Source organism: Phalacrocorax aristotelis, chromosome 7 (genome assembly GCF_949628215.1).
Source record: "Phalacrocorax aristotelis chromosome 7, bGulAri2.1, whole genome shotgun sequence".
Classification (NCBI taxonomy): Eukaryota; Metazoa; Chordata; class Aves; order Suliformes; family Phalacrocoracidae; genus Phalacrocorax; species Phalacrocorax aristotelis.
The window spans coordinates 40,821,918-40,846,270 of NC_134282.1; the positions used below are offsets into that span (position 1 = coordinate 40,821,918).

At 35.4% G+C, this 24,353-nt stretch overlaps 1 protein-coding gene across 3 annotated transcripts in view; it reads right to left on the reverse strand.

The window, feature by feature from the left end:
- Positions 1-24,353, reverse strand: part of UNC13C (unc-13 homolog C) — a 244,132-nt gene that overhangs the window by 99,114 nt on the left and 120,665 nt on the right. For all 3 annotated transcript variants that reach the window (XM_075100328.1, XM_075100329.1, XM_075100330.1), the window contains 5 exons: positions 19,795-20,022; positions 14,711-14,852; positions 7,795-7,964; positions 5,584-5,699; positions 3,933-4,096 (listed from right to left, as the gene is read on the reverse strand). In XM_075100328.1, coding sequence (XP_074956429.1) covers positions 3,933-4,096; positions 5,584-5,699; positions 7,795-7,964; positions 14,711-14,852; positions 19,795-20,022 — 820 coding nt within the window. The remainder of the gene's footprint in view (positions 1-3,932; positions 4,097-5,583; positions 5,700-7,794; positions 7,965-14,710; positions 14,853-19,794; positions 20,023-24,353) is intronic.

Consider the following 24,353-nt stretch of genomic DNA (forward strand, 5'->3'; position numbering starts at 1 on the left):
AGCTGGATCACTGAGCTGTTTTTCTGCTTTTGTTAATCTGTTTTCTGTCATATCTATATTCTTTCCTATTCTCTCCTACATACGTGCTTTCGTGTAGCTAACAGCTACCTAAGCTGCTACCCACCAAAAAAAACGACCAAAACCAAAACCCTCTTCTGACCCATATAAAAATGGCTCTAATTGTCTTTCATTTCTTTTCCCAATACAGACTCCATGAGGAGTGGAGGAATGTAATAATTATAAGAAAGAAGAGTGGATTATGGAATCTATACAGTCAAGACTTTCCAAAGAGCTGCAGTTACTGCAACACAAGCAGACTTTTTGTTGTATTTTGGTTTTGGGACAATGGTTGATTTTCTATTCACATGAATTCCACATCTGGTAACGTACAAGCAGATTTTCTTGCTTAGGGACTGGGCAGTTGGAATCTGTATCCTGAGAGTAAGACACCACTTCTAAGTGGGCACCCTTTAGGGAAGAACTGTCTATACTTAGTCTTGTAAAAATGTGGATATGTCTGTCTCCAACAAGAGGTGCAATGACACTTGAATTCATTCTCTTTAAAAGTTTAATGAAAAAGGTCCCATTAGGGACAATGTGATATCTTTTGGTTTGATATCCACGTTCTAATACGTCTTCAGTGGTGCACAGGTAATCTCCTTCTGATCTAGAATCAAATACTGACTCACACATTACGTATTTTAAATCACAGAAAATGCAGAATTTCTTTGATGATGCTGGTTGAGAGAGGAAAAGAGCTTGAGCTTTATGTTTTCAGGACTTTTAGTCGGTCACCTACTGGCTGATTTTCCACAAAACAGTCAGGCACTGAAACAATAAACTGACCTAAATTTTTGTTTATCTTTGCTGAGTTGCCACAGTTGTGGTTGATGAGTATACTCTGTGTATTTGGAAAGTCAAGAGTATTCTTTTGAATTATTATTTCTGTTCTTTAAAGGAATGAATATAAATAAATATTAATTTGAGAGCCAGAAACAAATCATCAGGGTCTACTAAGAGGATCATAGATGACAAAGCCACTGGCATGAAACTGAAATGATAGACAAATGGGGTGGTTTATTACTGTAGCAGAACAGGATAAATTGTTCTAGGAAGTGGTACTTTAGGGAGGCTATTAGATTTATGCTGTGTTCAGAAATGCGTGTGCTCCAGCATATGCTGTCTACCCATACCTAAAAGGGTCAAGACTGCCTAACATTAAGTGGCACTGAAACTTTAAATAACAGGTAATTTTAAAACTGTGAACAGTATAAATTTTTAAAATTACATTCAGACAAAAAGAGCACCTCATTAGCAACACCCTAAAACTCACTTGAGTCTAATATATAGCACATAAGAAGCATGTGGATGCTCTCTGGGGCCTGGATCATGGGCTATGAAACCACAGTCGGTTTTACATTGACAAATGCAAACATTTTAATTTACAGTATTATCTGAGACACGCAATAGAAATATTCTGCAACTAGATTCTTGAGCATAAAATGCTTACACAATATTCATTTGGGCCAAGTGATTACATTCAAATTCTCTCTCTGTTGTATGGTAGAACATCACTTTTCTTTTAGTAGGAACGCATCATTACCAAATGGAATCTGACCATTATATTTTCCAAATCGAGATGATGCAAATTTTCTCCCAGCCATTAAAGTTGTTCCAGGAGAAAAGGTGATCTCATAAACACAAATAAAAACAACAGATAATAGTACAAAAGAAAATTCCCCATGACAGATCTAGTGTCTTCACTACTCTTCTCCTGAAAGTCTGAATGCTCTGAGAGACATTTCTGCAGATGAATCAGCAAAATAATGTATATGAATATATATTCTCCACGTACTATTTGAGATTACATTCATTACTGATTTTACTCCTAACTTAAACAGGATGTGTTAAACAGGATGTGGCCTGCCCCTCAAACAGGGATTGCTCATTATTAACATGCAACATTTTAAAATGTAAATGGACAAGTGTGTGGGGGTAATGAAATCTTAGATTTTATTTCCCATGTAAATTACCTGACTACCAATATCAAATTCACTTTCTTATTACACCTGCCTTCAAATGCTTGGTTTGCAGTCATCAACAGCAAGGAAATTGGGTGGGAAAGGTACAGAAAAAACCAAGTATAAAATGAGGACAAGCTGAAGTAACTAACTTAACCTAAGATGGCTTGCTTAGAATTTTTGAGTAAGGATTCCTGAAAAATATGCTGCAGTACCTCCCAGCTCCATGTTAGATGTTCAGACTAAATTGACTTCCTTTTCATGAATATGTGTGTGTTATGTTATTTACGGATATAAAAATAAAGCATCTTCTTTATATGAAAATATAACCTGTCCATTTCTAACACTATTAAATGAAAAAAAATTTTAAATACTCATATGTCAATTATATTGCTATTTTTGCAATTCTGATTTTTGTTACATTTGAATTTCTAAAATCAGTTTCAAACTTTCTCTGGAAAATTTCAGAGTACTGGCATTCATCAAGAGATGAAGGACAAAAACCTCAAAATAATTTTTCAGCTGAGGTTGTCCATCAAAAATACAGCCATGTTGTACTGAGATAACCAACCACTGGGGCTATAGTTAAGAGAAACACTAATGCTAAATCAGTCCTGCTTTATTCCCCAAGGAAACCAATAATAATAGCCCTCCCTTGGCATTAATAGCTCTTGAGAATTAATCTCGTATACATACATGATAGATACAGCAGGAACAACTATCATTTTAGATATTAATCTTTTGGTAAAAATGACATATCGATTTAAATCAAGTTATAAAACTGTAATACTATGCTAGTTAATAAGTAACATAACTTAATCAAGTTACTTGGTTAAAGAGAAGCTAAACATGAAAACCCAAATATTCATGAAACTCAATGCATGAGTTCCTCCATATGTAGTATAGATATACAATACCACAGGGGAACTGTCAAGCTTCATTAATTCTTCTGTGCAGTGTTTAAGGTCCTTGGAGCAACAGCATTAAAAATGTACATATTACAAATACATCCTTCACCTTTCTATTAGATGTACAGCACAATAATTCACAATAAGCTACATAAAATGAACATTTGCATACATTGCAGTAGCAGATGGTGTCATCATATCCTGCAATAAAAAGAAAACTTCTCATGTTTATGTGCCTTCATATTGGAAGATAATTTTTTAGGAGGTACTGTAAAGAGATGGAGGAAATTAGATATATGTTCTGATTAAAAATTCCATAATATCAGCTTTCTATATGAAAAATATTCTAGGTTTCTTTTTAGAGGACTTATTTGGAGTCGTCTGCTTTCCTATGGCTGCAGTAGGAGCAGAATATAGTCCTTTACACTGGCAAAGTTTTCACTGGACAAATTAAGAATACATGGTGGAGCTCTTGTATCCCAAGGCTTCTAAGCTCAGTGGTGCTGTGTTCTAAAGTGATCAGACAGCTACTTTAGTACAGACGATGTAGTAACAGGTTCTAATACAGTTAAAAATGGTTTGCAAGAATTATTTACATATACTATGGAAGTCTACTGTAGCCATTGCTGGTGTTCTATGATGATTTCTGTACTCCTTTTCAGGAGTACAGGGCTTGTGAAACCCTGTTCTACCATCCCAAAATCCCATCTGGAACAGTGGAAGTCTTTCTGATCTTGGCATGTATCAGTATCATAAGGATTAAGAAATGCATTAGTAGTAATACAAGTAACAGTTTATAATATAAAATGCATATTAAATATCTTAATTCCACTGTAGATGAGAAGCACTTCAATAAGAATCAGATGGACAAAAATGATACCAAGTATTTTAAATCAGGAATGGGACTGAAATGGAGAATGAAAGCGTGAAGGCTTGGAACTCCTCACATCCTTCAAACACTTTCTTGACAGTAGAGTAGAAAACCAGACATAATAATACTTACGTCATAGCTTGATAAATATATTCAATTCCATAGCGCATTGCAAATTCATCTACAATTTCTTGTGCGGTGTCATCAAAGTACACCTTCCAGGCTTCATCACCTCTCACTTCAGGGATTTTTACAACACCATTAGATTTAACTTCCATCAAGTAATGGAATAGGTTCTAAACGTAAAAAAAAGTTTCAAATAGGAATTTTTGGCTTTTAAGTGGCATTCTGAAAGTATATCCTATATAATAGTTATCAATATGTTCACTGTTATTTTGGTTGGTCTTTTTTTTTTTAATTTTTTGAAGACTGGCACTAACTAGTGCAGTCATCATTTGGTAAACAAAAAACCTGCAAGACTCTAAACACATTTTTTTGCAATGGAACTCTGTTAGTGCTAGGCTTGTGATTCAGTGCATTGATCTATCTCCTTGATATAGGGTCATGTTAGTTAACTGGCAGCAAGACTGCAACATAAAATTGTGCAGAAACTTTCTCTTCTCTATTATACGCCTTTGCTAATGAATGAAATAATGATTTTATAATGCTCACTACCATAGTTCTTCAACTTTAATTGGATCTGTGACCATTACATTTCAAATTCATTATTTAAGAATTGTAAGTTACAGGAAACCCATCAGAAATATTACAGAAGCCTCTCAAGTAGGGAAAGACATGCAATAAAGTTTAGGTTTAGCAACCTTAGGACCAAAAATACTACTTAATCTGATGTTAATGTCACAGAATACTTCTCAGATTACCTAGCTCCATATGTATCCACAAACTCAGCAGCAGATTAGATTTCCTATTTTCAGTGACCAAAAAAACCCAAAACTTTGAAATAATTTCAGTTTTGCTAATTAGCCCATAACTGTATTGTGCATGATCTTAAAGTAACAGAATTTTGCCATTTACTTCCCAGGACAAAACATTTGCAATATCAGGTCAAAATCTATGAGCACAAATGCCCTGCACATTCAGTTTTACAAATGGTGAATAATGGGATTTTGTGGCTACATACTAGAGCTGAAATTTCTACCGTATAATATGTATCAGCTTTCAGAAAGTACCTATATTTTTAGACTAGAACTTCAGTGTGTGTCACTGAGGGAAGGGGAATCAAGTACAAAGAAAAACTTTTGAAAGGCACACTGGTTTATCAGTGATGATTTTTTTCAACGCTGACAAAAGCAATTTGGATGATAGGAGAACCAAATTCATGTTGTCTGTGCTCTCCCGCTTTTTCTCACTCTCTCCAAAATATGAATTAATGTAGCAGGAAAGAAATCCTTTGCAATTAATAGCTGTATTTCTGTAATATACAGAAATTGTTGTATCTTCTTGATGTTAGCAAACATATATGGAGCATCAAAATACTAAAACAAAATACGGTATGGGGAGGACTTAGCTGACTCCACATCATCTTTTTTCTAACTCCTACCAGCAGGCATGATCTGTTGGTGTTACATTGTTCTGCCTTTGACTCTGAACCTGATATGCCATCAGCAATACAAAGTGGGAAATCTAAAATAAACTTGTCCTGAGTTCTAGCAGCAGTTATTTCTTTCAGTGTTCTAATATTCTGTGGCCTTTTCTCCTTATCCATGCAACAAATGAATAGTAATTTCTGTATAATATGCTTTCTGTAACTTCTCCAACATACCTCATGCAGACAGGTGTACTGCACATGGTAGGGAGCAACTTTCTCCTCTCCTTTTATTTCAACATTGATTTTCAATCTAATGGCACCAGAGACAGCCGATTTATCTGTTCGCTTTTCTGAAGAGTAGAAAAATAATATATTACTATCAAGAACACATATATGTCATATGAAAAGCTTTCATAAATCATTCTAATTAATAAGAATGTTTTTTAAAGCCAGAAAGTCCTGCTGTTGAGAACAAGAGGATTTTTTTAATACCTCACCTATGGTTCAGGCCATGAAGCAGAATATCAAAACTATGAAGTAAAGAATCTTTCTTATTTTATCTACCAAATTCAAAGCAGGCTGCACAGCATTTCATTTAACGCTTTTCCCTTTTCAATAGAAATTATTTCCTTTTTCTATCTGGTATCTGTACTAATTATTTATTTTCCCTCGATTATGAATGAAGACTTTAGCAACAACCTGAACTACTTACTATGTCTGAGAGAAACTCAAAATGTTCTTAGCAGAACTCAGTTACAGAGCTAAGCTGAATCTTACAGAAGAAATTATATGAAGAACTGTTTACACTATCTGTACTAGTCTGTTTAGTTGCTGTCACTCATTGTGGAGGTTACTGATCTTCTTCGACTCCAATTTTCACTTTTCTAATCCACTCTAGCAGTATAACTGAGTCAATAGGTATTACAATTTTGATGATTCTTTCACGGTGTTATGACGTGAATGGTGATGAACAGTATAATTAATAAGAATTATTAAGTATTAAGAATTATACGAAGTATTCCACAAATCCAATCTGTATGATGTGACATACTGCAGTTGTGTCAATGTGTGTATGTATCAGAATAAAATACAACATTCTTTTTAGAATACTAGAATTATCATGAGCTGTTGACCAATATTTCTTTTCAGATGCTGAATGAAAGGTTTTCATTCTAGATTCTTCCTTTTGCAGAACACATAGATTTTCAATGTTATTATTAAACTGCTTCCGGTCAAATCAGTTCAGCAAGACTTGTTTTAAAAATCCATTTAATAATAATTTATATCAGTATTTATATCAGTTTAAGGCACTGATATTTTTTTAGGAATAAAATTCAGAATTCATAACAATCCAATTATCTTACCTTTAAAAAAATCTCATTATAAATAGGAAACAAAGCAAGGCTTTATTTTCTTTGTCAACAAAATATCAAATAGTTCCCTGACACATCCATATATGTCACTGAGAAACAAAACACTAGACAGGGAAACAAGGACTGTTGATTAGGAAGCAAAAGCTCTACAACTTCAGGAATTATGTCACATAATTCACCCGAAGTTTTCACAGAGCAGGCAACCTAAATAAAAATGTTACTATCACATTTTTCTTACCAAATATAGGAGATTAACTTTTAAAAGGCTACTCCAAAACACTTAGTGCACCCAAAGATATTTTTACAATTAAAGAACAACTGTATGCTTAGATTTAGATAAAGGAAATATTTCAGAGACACACATTCGTTGACTTATTTCTGGTTTAAAGAATTATACTTCTTAAGACCTGTCCAGACAAGAAAGTGCAGTCATTAAGGACAAGAGAGAGCATTTTGAGCTTCACCAGGCTGTCGTCAGTTAATGACTCTGCATGTAAACACATTTGACATTTACAGAACAGAAAACTCAAGCAAGCCAGTTTAATGAAAAACCACAGTGAAGAACAAAGATCACAGAATCACAGAATCCCAGGTTAGAAGGGACCTCAGGGATCATCTAGTCCAACCTTTCTAGGAAAAGCGCAGACTAGACAAGATGGCCCAGCACCCTGATTATGCCCAGAATGCTGCATAAATAATTTTTTAATATATGTGATAAAATGAATGTGGACAACAAGCAAAATATTTGCTAGATTATTCTATGTATCTTTGTAGATGTATTTCCCACTGAATGCTATGGTGAATGGACTAGTCTGAGATGTTGGGGTTTCTTACACATTTGTAATTCTACATTAAAAGGAAATATTTTTCTTTGATCTTGTTATTCATAGTCTGCATACTGTAATTGTCATAATTCTGGGCCAAAACCAGGAATGTGTCTTACATTTTCAAATCAACCTGTAATATTTTAAAGTATTATATTGGTACCAAAACTATGTATTTCAAAGTCCCAAAGCTACAGATGCTGAGATTCTGCCTAAATTTGTTTTTAAAAAATCAGTAAGAATCATACCTAAATTATACCATACATCCATTTCTCCACTCAGTGTTCTTACTTCAATGATTGTTTGCCCAAGGAAATCATCTGATTCCTTTTTGAAATGTTGTTTTACCCTAGATTTGATGTCATCATCTTCATCCCATACTCTCACTTTTATTCTGTCTGTAGAGTTATGGCATTCACTGCAAAAATAATAATAAAATTAAAAATGTGAGTGATACATAAGCTACATAAATTTGTATTGCTGTCTATATTCAATGTTCTTGATTTCCATACACTTGCTTAACTGCATAAAGTGACAGAATACAAACTATCTGCAGCATTCAGGAGGCTGTACCACATTGCCAGGGACAAAACTACAATTACTATATATAAGAGGAATTAGAGAGATTGACTTGACTGAATTATATATATAGATTGCATTTAGGAATGTAATGAACTCGTCATTAAAATTATTAATTAATTTACAATGTGTACATCTCAGTATTATTTTACAAGTATCATAGGAAAGGTACATTTAGATCAGGTTTATTCATTTAGGAACACTATGTAGTATGTACAGTAGACGACAAAAAGAGTAGCCTAGAATGTTATAACACAAAAAGTGACAAAATCTTAAAATAGTATTTCTAGTACACAGCAGGAGGTTTTGGGGAAAAAAACAACCAACCAAAAAAAAACCAACAACCCGAAAAACAGCCCAACAAGTATGCACAAATGTCACAGCAAGACAAGACAGGCAACTGGAAAAACCTAGGGAAGTAAGTAGCTGCTTTCTTTAAAAGATACATTACTTTTCTCCAAGACCTCCATTCCCTGGTGAGGAAGAGTAGGGCCAGACTGCTATATACTAAAAAATTCCTTGCAAATTTAAGTGGCTTACTAACCACTCATGAGTTGAGTGGATTAGAGAAACTACTGGATGTATGAGAGAGTGAGGTGGCTTCACTTGGAATATGCAGATTTCCCAGTGGATAACATTTTTTACTCCCAGCTCCACCCTACATATATTTGTACAGAAATGGAAAAGAATCTCTACTGCTGCTTATTCTTGTAAGCCACAATGAGGTCTGTTAACTATTGGTCAGTGTTGGCTTTTGATGACTTGATTGGAATATCCTAACATTGACTGCAGAAGTCTGTGGTAGTGAAAAACATTCTGATGACATTTAATGGTTAGTACAGACCTGGCAGCCGTCATAAGCCATGTCATACTCATACTCATGCATCCGTGCTAACCAGGTTTTTTATATTCTTTCAGTAATACTACAAAAATATTTTAAACATTATGTATCTTTCGTTATCTTTAAATACTGCTTTAAAGTGTAACAGCAAATTTTCATCTTCAGCAAGGTCTTAGTTTGACAATACGTTAGGAGTTCTTACTTGAATTCCATGTACTATCACTGCTCAGAGATTTCCAGCATTGTGCCTCAGTGTCTCAGCATTTCCAGCATTAAAACAGTAAATACTATAACTCATCTCCCAACTGACACCCCTCAGGGGTGTTCTAAGAATAAATTAGTTGTGGTAATGGGCTTTAGAAGTATAAAGTGCTTTAAACGGTATTATTAACATCAAGGCCAATCAGTCACTAAAAATGGCATGCACAGATTTTATTCTGCCTCACTGTGACACCATTCAGTATCACAGAAATGCCTGTGTCTGTCAGTATGCCAAATTTTAACACTGCAGATATTACTGGTAATTAAAAACCACATCGTTCCGTGATTAGCAAAACTAATGAAGCCTAGCTTCCTTTTGTCTTATGACTGGCTTCCCTGATATTTAACAAAGTGCAATCACCTACTGAATCTTCTCCTGTAATTCGGATTTTCATAAGCTATCCCTTCATATGCACTCCCTGGTGTCTATTATGGGGTGAGCTCATAGTGAGGACACTGTTAGTATCTCATGTCTGTCTGACCACCTACTTTCACAGAACATGACGGACATAGTATTAGGCACTCTGTGAAATTACGCTGACCACAAAATTCAAAAGCTATTGGCAAGGACATCTAAAATATAGGAAGACATAGGTGGATCAAATAAACATATTTGCCTTAAGAAACTAGGCTAAACCCAGCCACCACATAGTTTTCCTGAAATGTAGCCCTGAATTTTTGCTTAACATTGCTGGAGTCTTGAACTGCATTTAGCTGTGCACCCAACAGAAGTATTAAACAGGGGATTTCTACAGTGACATAGGGAGATCCATCATTGGTGAGGCATTCATGTGACCCTCATCACCATATCTGTGTTATTAGCAGAAACCTTGTTCCTGCTTTGCTTCTCAGGGAGATGCTGCATATAATAAGTCATTAAATGGTACTTCAGTACAAATACCGTATTTTTGTTCACTTGAGACAAGACCAGTTTCCTTCTGATGTATAATTAGCTGATTAAGAAATGTTTATTCAGATGGTCAGGATGACTGCACTTTTCCCTGATGTCTTCATTTGTCCCTCCCACATCTTGTTCTCCTTTAACCTTAGGTCAGTGAAACATGGCAAAACCTATCACAAACAATGGGTTTACTCACATGTTCATCTTCATGTCTAAATCTTTAGCTTTGCTAACTGTCTGTAAAGTTCCTGTGCAAGACTCCAAAACTAGTAAAGATTTGTGATACAAGAATGGAAGTGGATGAACATGTATTTCCACTGACCTGCCCTGTGGCAGTGAGAGTTCAGGGAGATTTAGTCTTAAGGTTACAGAGCTGTCTCTGCATCATTCTACTTATCTGCCCAGCCTCTGAGAAACAACACTATATAATGAGATGCATATTCTGCTTTAGTCACTGGTAACATCTGTGCAGAAGCTCTGTGGCTTTGCAAAAAACATTGGATAGAATTCCTGCTTCTGCTTACTCTGCCCAGCAAAACCAGCCCAGGGAATTCAAGGCAAAAACAACCTATGCTGTTTTCAGTGTTTCTCTTCCAGCCACTCTGCTTTGTATGTTCAGTAAAAGTGTTCACTAAGGCGTGACATAGGAAGGTGAGAAGTGAATTGTTCTTTAGCACACAGAGAATGAAGATACTGATGCTTTTGAAAGCTGGAAAAGCCGTGGTATATTCAGAGATGCTAGATACAAGAGATAGTTTTAATATCAACAATCTGGTGATGCTGCATTACTTCCGCATTTACAGAATGCCGCACAGACATGAAATAATCCTCACTGCATTCCTGCTTATCCTAATGTCTAGAGTAATAAAAAAATGTAATAATAAAATATCTTTACTATAGTAGCCCCATCTAAATTTAATATTAGGTGCACTGGCATGACATGATTGTACACCTCATCCAAGAGATCTGCACCCAGTGTTAAAATAACAGCTAACTGATACTATGTTACTTTCAGTAAAGAAATAAATGCAGATTAGTAAAGAAACTGCTAAAGAATGTACGGAGACTAATTTCCCACCCTGTCAAAATTAAATACATTCATCATAACAGCGTTCTTTCCTTGTACTCTTCAGTAAAACCTTTTACTTCCACTAACAAATTTGCTATTTATCAGAGCCATATGGTGGCCTAGTGACAGCCAAAATAAAAATAATAAGTAATGTAAAATAATAATCCAGTTATATGAAATACTTCTGTATTATACAACTGCATCTGAGGTGTTAATGAGTAGTCAGAGGAAACATGATACCTGCAAAGTTTGCAAGGCAACTCAGAGATGTGTGCTTGCTAGACCACACTGCCAGTAAAAAAGCAATTTCTGTATTTCAGCAATCAACTGTTGAAAATGGTCAAGAAAGAATAAGAGTGGAGATGAGTTTTATTGTAGTGTATAGATCTAAAAGTTTGTACAAAGCTGAAAACTACACAGCCTAAATACCTCTTCCTTGTAACTAAAAAATAAAAATGCAGCCCCTTTCCCATATCAGATGTCACACTCAACCAGAAGAGTGAAGGTGACAGATAGCTGCAAGACTCTTCTTTTCCTCTGGCACTGAAAATACTTTATCACTGTTGTTTTATAGAAAATATAAAAACACCTCTGTAATCTCCTTTCTAATAATGCCAATAGAAAGGATCAAAGTCCTCACCACCTATATAACATTTATTAAAGGAACATTTGCTGTCCGCTTTACTTCTCTATTTTGTGTACAAAACATTTAAGGAAAGATGTATTCTTCCTCTGATAGTCTTGGCTTTTTACTGAGATGTGTGCAGCCGTACGTAAGTGCTACTTTACTTATGTTTATGAGTTTCCATGTTAAAATCTATGCCAGTATCCCATGGTCATTTAGCAAGGGCTACATTATGTTTTGTTAGAAACATTGACTCTCTGCTTACCATACAATCCTATTAGGTTTGTGTGTGAGCCTGCAAACTCTATCTGCTATGACAGAGCAAACACACAGTGGGGAGCCAATGTTTTTTTCCAAGTCCTTGTTTTGGAACAGATGGAGAGATTTAAATGAATGTTGTGGTATTGTGAGTAAATGTATGATTGTAAGATTTTGAGATATGTTTTATTTCTGCAATTTATCATTTAAGAGTTATAATGATGCTTAGTATTTGATTTTAAATAGGACTATCAAATATCACTAGTAGAGCCTAATTTAAACAAAACTTCCTGAGTCAATGAAATAGATATATTGAACTATAGATTTAATCTTGTGGTTAAACATTTTTAATTTGCTTAATACACTTCAGAAATTCTCATATACTTTCAATTGAAATCCAATGCATTAAATAAGTCAGGGAGATAACTTTATTTTAGAAAGTACAAGCGCTATAAAAATGATTGAAAAAGTATTCAGTTCAAAGTAGTTAGGAGATTTATGCTATAGTCGGGTTTGGGATTTTTTAATTAATGTTATTACTAGAGCAGCAGATGATACAAAAACTTAGTGCTGGGTGAAAGTAATTATCTTCTATCTTTGGTTAATCACAGTCATTCAATGAGGTATGACACTTCAACTCTTACTGGAGTAACACTACTCAAAAAGAAAATATGTTCTGTATATGGGAAGCCTGTAAAAAGTTTCTGAGTGTGTGTTTTCTCTGAATTAACTATTTCTAGTACTGGCCTTTGAATCTGTGAAAGGAATGGGCATACATTGTTTAATATAGTTGGATTAACTAGCACCTTTTCCAGACAAATAGAAGCGACATCTTGGGTCATACCTTTTTCCAGCTCACCGGTGAAATGATAACCTCCTCAACAATAAGGTAGCAGATTTTAGTCAAAAAACAGGGAAGAGAATATAGCTGTTGTGCTACATGATAAGAAGGTAACCTTCTCGTGTTATGACGCTGCACCTTCTTGAAGAAAACAGAGCTCTATTTCAAATGCCTGAACCCTAACAGAATTTTTTTCCATGGTTTATGTAGACAGAAATAATTACAACTGATGTCTTCCTTATTGGAGGAAAGGAATACAAGAAGAAACTGAACAATGTTATAGCCTGAAGACAATTATTTTACACTGTGGTCAGCGGTTATTTTGAAATTGTTGCACATGGTGACTAACTAGAGATCCTGAATCTTGACTGGGCAGTCTGCAGAATCCTGAGCTGCTCTGCTGCTGCTTCATAAATTCAGGGTTGCTTATAAAAATGACACATCATTTTTATCATCACTGGTACAGGGTTTCATCAAGTTGTATCAAATTAACATCCAAATTTGAGTAGCACTATTAGGCATAAACATACTGGACTTTTAAAATGTAGTACAAAAAGATTAGACTATTATAACATGTGAACACTGTGCATATATTCTCAGTAAAAATGCAAATGAAACTGATGTATTTAACAAAGACTGAAATTGTATATTCTTTTTTATTATTATAATTTATCCTTTTCATAATTTACTATACTAGTGTTCTCACACAGCTTCCGTAAAATACCTACTAACTTCATATGATAATACTCTGGTAGGTGCTTTCAGGGCAGACTGTAACTTTTATGAACAATTTAAAAAATCTGCCCAAATAAACAGTTCTCTTTCACTTAAAATTCTCCAAAAGAACTCTAGGATTTATATTAGCCTTTCAGAATCTTTAATTGACTTTAACACTAGTAGTTAAGTGCACATCAGATACTGTGGCATGTAGCAATCAAGCTGAGAAAACAATAAATGCTGAAATACTTTTGCTACATGTAGAGGAATAACACTGAGCAAATTGATACTTTTATCAGATTGGTCACATTCTCAGTCAGGATCGTGTTGTATCCTAATGCAATATTTTGAGGAAAAGAATGGCATAGTACCTGTGAATTGGAATTTCCTGTACTGCAATATGTCTTTCTGAAAGAAGTTCTAGGAACATTGCCAGAACTAGAACTGCCATGAAATTATATTCAAACCTTAGTCAACATATTACAAACTGAAACATCTACTTTGCAGTCAGGGTTGAACACTGACAACAAACTGTACCATATTCAGTTCAAAGGCTGTGGCCAAAGAAAGGAGACAGGAGGATTGCACCATACTCTCCAGATCAGACTTCTGGACAACACTTAGTCTTGGAAAGGATAGACATTACAAACAGCCCAGCCCAGAGCCTGAAGCATACTAGTTACTACCAAATTCCCCCGTTTCACCTAGGAGAATTGTAAGGTTGAATAAATGCATTTAACTTGCATGGTCAGTATTTGAGACATAGGAAGGCATTTATAACAGCATGTAAGGTCAGAGTCTGAAAACTGTCACTTAAGTTCCCTAACAAATTAGAACAAATAGACCACCAAAAGACATAATTATGAGCTGTATGACTACTACATGATATACATGATACACAATACACTACTATGCTCTCTCCATTCACAACTTGCTAATTTATTAATGCTATGAATGTGCATAATACAGACAAAAAATAGTTTAAAATTAAGTAATTATTTCACTTGGTAGCATTATATTACCTAAATGTAAATTTAAAAAAGCAAGAAACAATAGTATCTTCTATACTTACAAATAGAATTTTTCATCCCATACAGGATTCAAATTTCCAAAAATAGTCTTTGTTCTCCGCTTGGTTTTGCCAACTTGTACAGTAACATATGGGTCACTTGAGCCAGTTTTGTCCTTAGCCTGTAAGCCCTGAGCACAAAGAACTGCAACAAAGGGAGAAAAATGTGCTTTAGCCCTCATAGCCTTCATTGCCAAGAAATAAATGAGACAGTGACAACAGCAACAGGAAACAAAGCCCTCAAACCGAGGGCTCCTGAAACAAAGCTTTCTGGATGAATTTTCCCAGTGTCTGTTACTCTGGAGATAGACAAGGCTTGTCTAACTATCCTTCTGGACTGTATAAAATTTACGAATATGTTTAATAGAGTAATAAATTTAAAGATTCACTATGGAGCAGAAAATATATACTTCTCTTGCCGTACATAAATCAGGTACTCTCGAACTTTGGTTTAATCAGCATGGCAGGTAATACAGTGTTGTTGTATAACTTGGCTTAAGCGTAATTCCCTGAAATTTCCATTCCCACCCCAAATAAAAGAATAAATAATGATTTCCAAAGTTTTTCCAAAGATCCAAACTAAATTTTCCAAAATAAAACCTCCAATTTTCAAAAATCTGCACTGTGGATTGTAAAAATAAACACGAGGGGCATGGTTATGACTTTGTCATTTGTCTTCCTCATGTGCGAGATGAACCATGAGGTTTTTCAGAATACTTCCTCTATTCTACCACAGACAGGGTGACAGTTCAGATCAAGTATCATTAACTGTTTATGTGTTTGTCAGCCTTTCTGACAGTTAAGGTGGGTGAATAGTTAATGTATATGCATTTTGTAGCAAATATAAATACACACAATTTGATTTTCCATCATAATTCATAAAACTAGAAATCTCTGAAGACAGAACTGCCAAATAGCAGCCTATCAAACCCAGACAGCTGCAGCTAAAACATTTGCCATGGCTCCTAGCATGAGCAGAACTTGGTTTTATTATTTTGCACATATTATTTAAACCATCTCAATTATAACATTTAGTTAACATTCTCTAATGTCAATAATTTTGGATAATGAAGTTCCCTCAGTGTGCTCAGAAAATTGATTACATAAAAATGTCACCTTCTTACTCAGCAGATCAGCTCCTGGTATGGGTTAGTCATATCTGTTGACTTCAGCGAAAAAAATGTAGGTTTCTGTCACTTTTTTACACATCTCATTCCTGAAAAGACTAATGCTTAGGAATGAACTAGACAGTCCCCAAATTCAACAACTATTCCTTTGAGCTTCATGCACTGTCCCATGACCTTCAGAATGGCCCCCTTTTTTCTTAATCCATCTGACTCACTGTCTCAGATTTTCCCTAGATTCCTTCTGGCACACATCTGCTATTATTCAGCTCAATGTACAGTCTGCCCCAGATGTGATTAGGCTTTAGTTTGGACTACAGAGCTACATGTAGCTAAAGACATGCCTACCAACTCTCACAAAGGAACTCATTCATGGTCCACTTGACAAATGCTTTTCTCCTTCCCCTCCTGAACGCTAGCTTTACATTTCAGCAATGGAAATGCCAGTTCCATTGCTCAGTGGCCTTTCCCCGAGATATAAAAAAATTGCTATGGAATCTAAGAGTACTATAGTAAAATTTTTTGAGCATGCAACCCAAATACATTCATTTATTTATTTACAAATTATATACAAGTACCACCACTGTACTAACACATTATGTACTTTATATAACATATAAATGCAGAAATTAAAAAACAAGATGAGATAAAGATGAAATAATTAATATTTTAAAATATTTTAAAAATGTTATTATTATGATTGAATATGCATTATTTTTAAAAATATTGTTTTAACACTCTGTGATACAGTGATTTTAAGGTCTGGGTCAAAGTCCAATTATAATGGCTGTCATAGCTGAAAAACATACCTCACAAAGACACGTAGATTTAAATGGAAGAAGTCTATGATTGGCTGCACTTACTAAATCACTACCCTAATTTTTTGATTCCATTTACCAATTACGCAAATTTTTTTTCGAAATTCAGCTGGTAAATTTCAGTGCCTGATGTCAACCAGTTGTTCTTGCAAACTAATTGGAAACTGTTGTATTTTTATATTTTTAACAAATGTGTTCAAAACCCACTAGTACTCCTCATCTGGAAGATTTTTAAACGAGGTAGAAAATTCCATTTCCAAGTTTATTTAAGTGTACAGATTTCTGTAGGTAACAGACATTGTTTTTGGCAGAAAAATCACATAATGATAGATACACTTCCAAACATCTGTTTTCAAAATGTTGTCACCATAGCAAAAGCCTTTTAAGAAAAGCAGTTACTTTCTCTCTCGTTGTTAAAATGACACCTTTACCTTGAGAGAACAGTTTAAATGTGTCTATTTTTTCAAAAATACCTGCTAGGTAGCATACTACTGACAGCCACTTGTCATTACAGAAAAAGTCCAGAAATTGAAAACACTTGTCTTTTTGTAAGAGAAAAATCAGTTGCTCACCTTTAAGTTCAACAACTCTTTTAACACTTTGCCACAAGAAAACCAGCAAACCTCTGTGCAGCACAGAGGATTTTCATGGTCACTCCCCATCTTATTACTCAGTATTGTAAGGACTATAAAGAAGAAACACTTCACAGTACCCATCAAGTTTGACTGCAGCAAACACCTTGCAAAGGAAATCTGGAGTAAATGCAGAGCAAAACTCTGATTATTTTTTTTTAATTTTTTTTTTTTAAATCATGGATAGAACATGATGTCCATCAGGGAAGGAATTAGCAGTCTTTTACAGCTTGGGACCCAACATATACTAAGCTATTGATGAGGAAGCACCCATCTCTAAAACACTAGCAGGGAAAGACTACTACTATTCCCTATTAAAATTTTGCTCCTCAGGAAGTCTGGATTCTCTTTCCATCTTTCTCTAAGACCCACCAATTAGCTTAGGTTTGTCTCTAACTTTACTTGGTGTGGGAAATTATCTCATAGAGTCTTGCATTCTGTCTTCAAGGTATACTGAAGGAAGTGTTTATTTGCATCAGTTTGATGCCTGTGAGGCCATACCCAGATGAAAGATTGTTTCTGCTCTTGGAAGCTCCCCAGTAAGAGAGACTGACAAACTGGAGAAAGTCAGTGGAAGGTTGCCAATTTCGCTAGGGGATTGGGGCACATGACATGAGAAAGGTCTAAAGGTGTTGGGTTTTCTTACCTGGAGAAGAGGAAGGCTAAGAGGAGATCAGGCTGCAGTCCTCAACTATCCAAAGAGCATGACACAGAGATGATGAGCACCCGGACAAGCCCATCTAGTTGAGGATGTCCCTGCTCATTGCAGGGGGGTTGGACTAGATAGCCTTTAAAGGTCCCTTCCAACTCAAACTATTCTATGATTCTATGAAGCCAGACTCTTCTCAAAGGCACACAGTGAAATAATAAGATGTAACAGCTGCAAGCTGCAGCAAGAGAAAGCGCAGCTGGACGTAAGAACAGTTTTACAATGTGAGTGGGTTAATAACTGAAACAGCTTGTCCAGCAAGCAGGACATGTTTCCCAGAGAGAACAGGGAATCTCTATCATTGGAGGATTTCAAATCTAGTCTGGGCAAAGCCCTGAGCAAGCTAATCTAACTTTGAAGTTAGCCTTATTTTTAGCAGAAGGTTTGAATATACCTGTAGAAATCCCTTCCAACATCACTTCCTAAATTATTCTGTGATTTACTAGGTCATAATTCTGCAGAGCTCGAGTTAATATGAGTTTTACTTCTAAAAAAGAAGAACAAAGCCATTCAGTAATACAAGTGTTTTGTACCAACACTAGTAAAGTGATGTTTACCCAGCAGAGAGTCTGAAAATGTTTGCACATTTACTGAGTAACTTGCTAAAATAATGCCATCTATCTGCTCAGGGTATCCTAGTCACTTGTTTCATAAAGAAAAGAGTAGTAAAGGACATTCTGTACTTTTTTAACAGTGTGCATGTGTTTGAGCTTACAGGGGATATATGGAAAATATCCTGTGAAATTCATAAGGAAAACTACCATATGTACAGGTGTGAAACATCAGGCACCAAGATCTGACTTAAACATACCTTTTATGCAAGTTGCTGTTAAGTAGTGAGGAAAATGTGTGTGTTACTTAAGTACAGACTATGGTTTATTTCAAAAATATAGCTTTTGTTTCACTTATTTTTATCAAAACTGACTTGTAAAAGCTAAAAATAAGTTCCTAAGGTTTATCTCCTTATCCCCTGTAACAGGAATAATGAAAATCCTGGAGAAAGAGAAAATATTTAATTTACTTTTAATATCAGAAGAGGGCTTATGATCTTTCATAACATTAAAACGAAATTGAGGCTAATTTAGATGTGAAATCTAACCAGAGTTCCTTAATGTTTCACATTGCTGCCTTTCAATTCTTTGGTCTTTTAGCTTAATCTTTGTCTCTAATCCAATAGCACATAAAGTCAGGTTGACCTGTGTAGTCAGCTGAGCTTTTATTTAGATTTTCTATGCTGAGGTTTTAATACAGAAACTGAAATGTCAATTTCAGAGGACCAGGAAATCTTTATGAGCAACCAGCCTAATGCAGTTGGAAGCAATCTCAAGTATGTTCTGGGTGCACAGGTTTTCGTGGCTCAGCAGCCCTAAACTGCAACACACCCTTAGTCAAACAAAAAGATTGGATGATGATTTTCAAACCAATGGGGTCTCGAATGGCAAACTGCAGTGTTCTTAGCATTGCAGCCATTAAAACCCATAAACACAACTGAGAACTTTAATTCTTGCAATAGGTGGCAAAAAGTTTAGCACTAGCACAGGAAATACTGGTTGGAAGTAGAGGAGATGTGACAAGACTGTTTGCTTATCTTCCTTCCTAGATCAGTGGAATATAAAGTAGCTTTGCCAACAGCTGTAACTTAAAACTCTTCCAGTTAACATGCTATAAATTCAACCATTTATAGATGCACCAATTATGCAGTTGAACACACAGTTCCAGGTCTAATTATAATAAATCTTATTCCTGAACCAGAGGACTAGGAAAGAAAGAGCTGTTAGAGCAAACAGTTCAGAGGAAAATTTACCTGTGATGGTTATTTTCGCCAACCATTTGGATGTTCCATCCAAAACACTCTGCTTTGCTGCTTTTTTATATTGCACAAAATCTTCTTTGGAAATATTAAACATTTCCTGGATCACCTCAAACACCTCTGGTCTATTTTTCTCTCTAATCTTCATTCTTTCCTTCATTGCACTAATAATATTCTGTGTTTTATCTTCGGCACCATGTTTGGAACTTTTCTCAGCAGCTCCTGAAATGAGAGAAAAGGTCAATAGTTTTTAATAAACGTTTTTATTTTAGTGCTTTGTCTCTAGAGTCTCCAGCCAAGTTTGGTACTGCAGTACTCAAAAGAGATATGTATTTCATATGGGTAATATCAAGCCTTTTATTCTTTGTGATACCTAAAATTATCAACTGATTAGTGTAACATGATAGGTTAATATTCAACTTCGATCAGGTATATGTTATACCTAGAAATATATATTGAATTCAGAACTGATTAGTACTGTGAAAACATCCAAATGTGAGTAAATTTTCTTACATAATTAGGCATACTGATTCTTCCAGAAAGGTGTGTAGAAGTGTTCAGTATCTGGGTCTGTCTGCTCTGCCCTTTGCCCCTGTTACTAGTTAAACTTTAATAGTGCATTTATGAATAATTCTTCAAATGATTTCTTTTCTTTTCTTTTTTATAAGTTAGCATGATATAACATGATATAACTCCTTTTGGAGTAGGACGGTACAAACCCCCATACTTGGTTCATTAGGACACACACACACACACACCCCCCCCCCCAATTAATAGAAACAGTATTTAAACCAGGTAATGTTTCCACCTCATTTTTCAGAGGAGTTTTATTTTGACAGTAAGGAGATTAATCTAGACTCCTGCTATTGTTTCCCACAGTGGAAATCTAATGAACAGTAGAAAGAAATAGGCATAGCAGCTTCAGATGCTTTCTTTACTTCTTCCGGATACATTTCAATATTTGCTGATGCTACCTGTATTCATTGAAAGTTTTTCATTCCTTCCTGGAAGAGTGTTCGTTAAAAAAAAATGCTAAGTAATAATAAATTCATTTAATGAATCATTCAAAATCTACTGAACTTAACCATTCACTGGATTTAAACATTTAGATTAGTTTGGGATTACCCTAACTGTTAAACAGTTGTGTAATGCTGACTTGACATCCTCACTCTGGCTCAGTAGTGCACTGTATCCCTTCTTTAAACATTATGCATGAACAAAGGAGCCCTTCATGAAGCTCGATGTTAACAGTGGAATCTTCTAATAGCTATTTAAGCCACTCTTCTATGCCCCGTCTCCCAAAGAGTAGACATGACATTATACGCAGGTTGCAGCTGAACATATTAAAGGGAATGTTTTTCCAAGAACTCTAACACTGGAATCACCCAGAGAATTTCTGCAAGGAATGCTGTGTCTAGTAGACACAAAGAAGGAAGAGAATGAACTCTATCTCAGCTGATAGAATTACCAGCTTAGTAAAGTAGGAAAGCATAATGTCAAGATTGGAAAAGTGTGGGTTGAGATACCAGATAGCAGTGATTCTGGACCATCAAAAGGCTGAATTATATGGCTTCTTCAAGGTGTTTTCCACGGCTATTAAATCTTGAGAAATCCTGAAAAATCTCTTGGCCTGAGTACCTAATTTTTTTGAATGCAGAAGACCAAAGTTCTGGTGATTATGGATTTTCCACACAGAAAAAATCAGGAAATAGTAGAAAAATAATTAAATCCTACCATGAAAACAGATACCAGTTAAAGAATTCTCCAGTGATTTTATCACAAAACATGATTGCTGAACTGTGTGGAAAGCGTGACGGGTGGTTCTTGCAAGATGAAGGAAAGCAACATTTTTAATTTTACCTTATTTTCTGTGCTTCCCTAAAAAGTACACATAAAACATCATAATGATATACCATGGACACAATCCAGATGGCAATAACATCGCTGTTGAAAACCCTGCTGATTTTTTTGAGATACTACAGATAAAATTGGAATATGCATTAAAATACAACTTCCCTCAAGTTCTACTGAAAAATCAGCATATTGCCTTCCATTTATACTAAATTATTTATTGCAACTATTTTTACATCCTCTATTGCTGACAGTATATCAACAGCTCTTTTCATGCAGTATTGATCAGACTAATTAAGACAATATTGTAAACTACATTGCATAGGAAGTTAACAAGCCTTTTCTACCCTACGGACTGATACAAACTCAACATGACTGAAATAAATTCTGATCTAATGTTGCACCTACTAGATAGTGCTATCTTGTTGAAGATGAGAAGTCTAATGAATGGACTATGGATTTTTTTAAAACCTAATTTAGAACAAGCTCAGATATTGACCTTAAAGAGCTTGAGATGTTAATTAATTTCTACGGTCTACATTAGCAATCATTACATTAAAAAAATTTTTTTAAAATCACAGAAGCTTGAAGACTATATGTCCTAGTGATTATGAAATGGTCAAAAGGATGCCTGTGATAAAAATAACCACAGTGAACCTCAGACATTTCATCTTATGACATTGTTGGCATCAGCTTTCTTAGAAACAGAGATTTAACCAGCTGCACTGGTCAATTCATTTTTTCAATGGAACTCTAAATATTTTTAAGGTAAATGAAACAAAGTACATGAACCTCATTTTCAACGTAGTATAATATTCAAACTCACTGAATAATTAATCTGCTGCAAAAAAATATGACAGGATGCTTAAAATCATTTGTGTACTAATAGGAAGATCAGGACCCCTTAGCAGTGTCAAGTATTTTTTATCTGCAGTTTGCCTCTAGAGGTTACTCTTTCAAGACTCCGTTCAATGTCTCCAAACTGTTTACACCACAGATGACTGTCAATCCTATTTATTTTTTGCAGACTCTCTCTCAACTTCATCATCAATCTATTTGTAAAAATTCTTCAAAGGCAATATGGTGCTTGAACCATTTGTTATATTTTTCTGGGGGGCTGGTGATATGGGCCAGGGAACCTCTGGGCCAAGTTTTTCTTCAGAGAAGTGAAAAGGAAGATAAACAGGATACTTTTACTCTGTGTGCCTTTTGTAGCTTTTCAGTTTTATCCAAGATTCAACTATTACAGGAATGGATACATCTGTCATACCACCTGCATGGTTGTGGCACCCTGAAAAGCAGCTCAGCTCTTAGAAGGTTAGAAGCAGCTTATTTCCTTGACAGTGGGAAGGGTAGAACAGAAGTGTGGTCAGCATATAAATATGTGAAGCTGTTTCACCACACAGGGAACTGATTACTGATTTTGAGTGGCACTAACAGCTCAGCCCCTCCACAGAGACATGACAACAAAAACACTTGCAACCAGTTCCTGTAGTCTTGCTCAGAAAGAAATGAATTATGACCAAATTGGAGGTCATGCGAACAGAAGTAAAAAGGTATTACACTCAGGCCTAGCTGGCTTGAATGTTGTTTTCCATTGTGTATAGTGACAAGAGATTTCATCGCATCTAAGAAGCCTTAGAAAGAACAATCTCTCTAACCATCCTCTATTGTGAGAAATCATGGACTAGTTGAGGATTGCAAGAAACTCATAACCTTGATATTGTCAGGGACATGACCTTGGATCTTGCTTTCTCACAATGCTTTTATAACTGAGCTATAACTAAAGCTTTAGTAACAATTCCTGTTTGGACTGTGACTCTCTCAAATAGCAGAATCAGATTAAAATGCTATACTTTATATATACTAGCTTCCACAGGCATCTGGGAAGTTTTCATTTTTCACTCTGCAAACTTCTGCATTAATGAGAACACAAAGATTTAACTGCTATTTTTTCTGATAAAAATAAATCCAAATCCTAAAGTTTAGATCTAAAAACTCTTAAAATTAGGGGGGATTGGATGTGAGATAGAATGTGCCATTTATCTGTGTTGTACTGTACTTGGAGTGCACTACAGGACAGAAATAAATGCCATTACCATATCAAACTTCCAATACAAAAAACCTCCCAAATCCCACTAACATAATTCAAAAAGGAACCAAATGGCATGCGGTAACTAGGTTGGGAACCCTGGTGGAATAGACGAGGGTTTTCACAGATGTTTGGTGAGACAAGAACCATGCAACTAACAGCAACAGAAAGGCTCCTTCAAACAGAAAGGCATGGTTACCATGCTCATAACCACTTGATCGTTGCAATACTTCATTGCACTACTGTTAAATCAAGATGTCTTGTCTGTGTTTCACCGACAGAGTCAATCAATCTTGATTTTCTTAAATTCAAAATATTTTGGAACAATGTGTTAGAAAATCCCTTTCTGATAGAGAAAGTTTCATCTATGCCTTTCTTCTAGACTGTTATGTATGTAATTATCATAGGGGAATTCCCTCAACACAGTATAGAACATGTGATAGTTATCTCTTTGCCACAGAATACAATCAGCATTTTCAGGGAGCAGAAGATGAGAGTCCTAGCAAAGTAGCTCCAAATGCACTAGTAGCCCAATTCCTTGAAGAACGTGCAGAGAGTGAGCTTCAATTAGATCCACTGTGATCCATACAGATTTGTTCTGAGGCCCTCC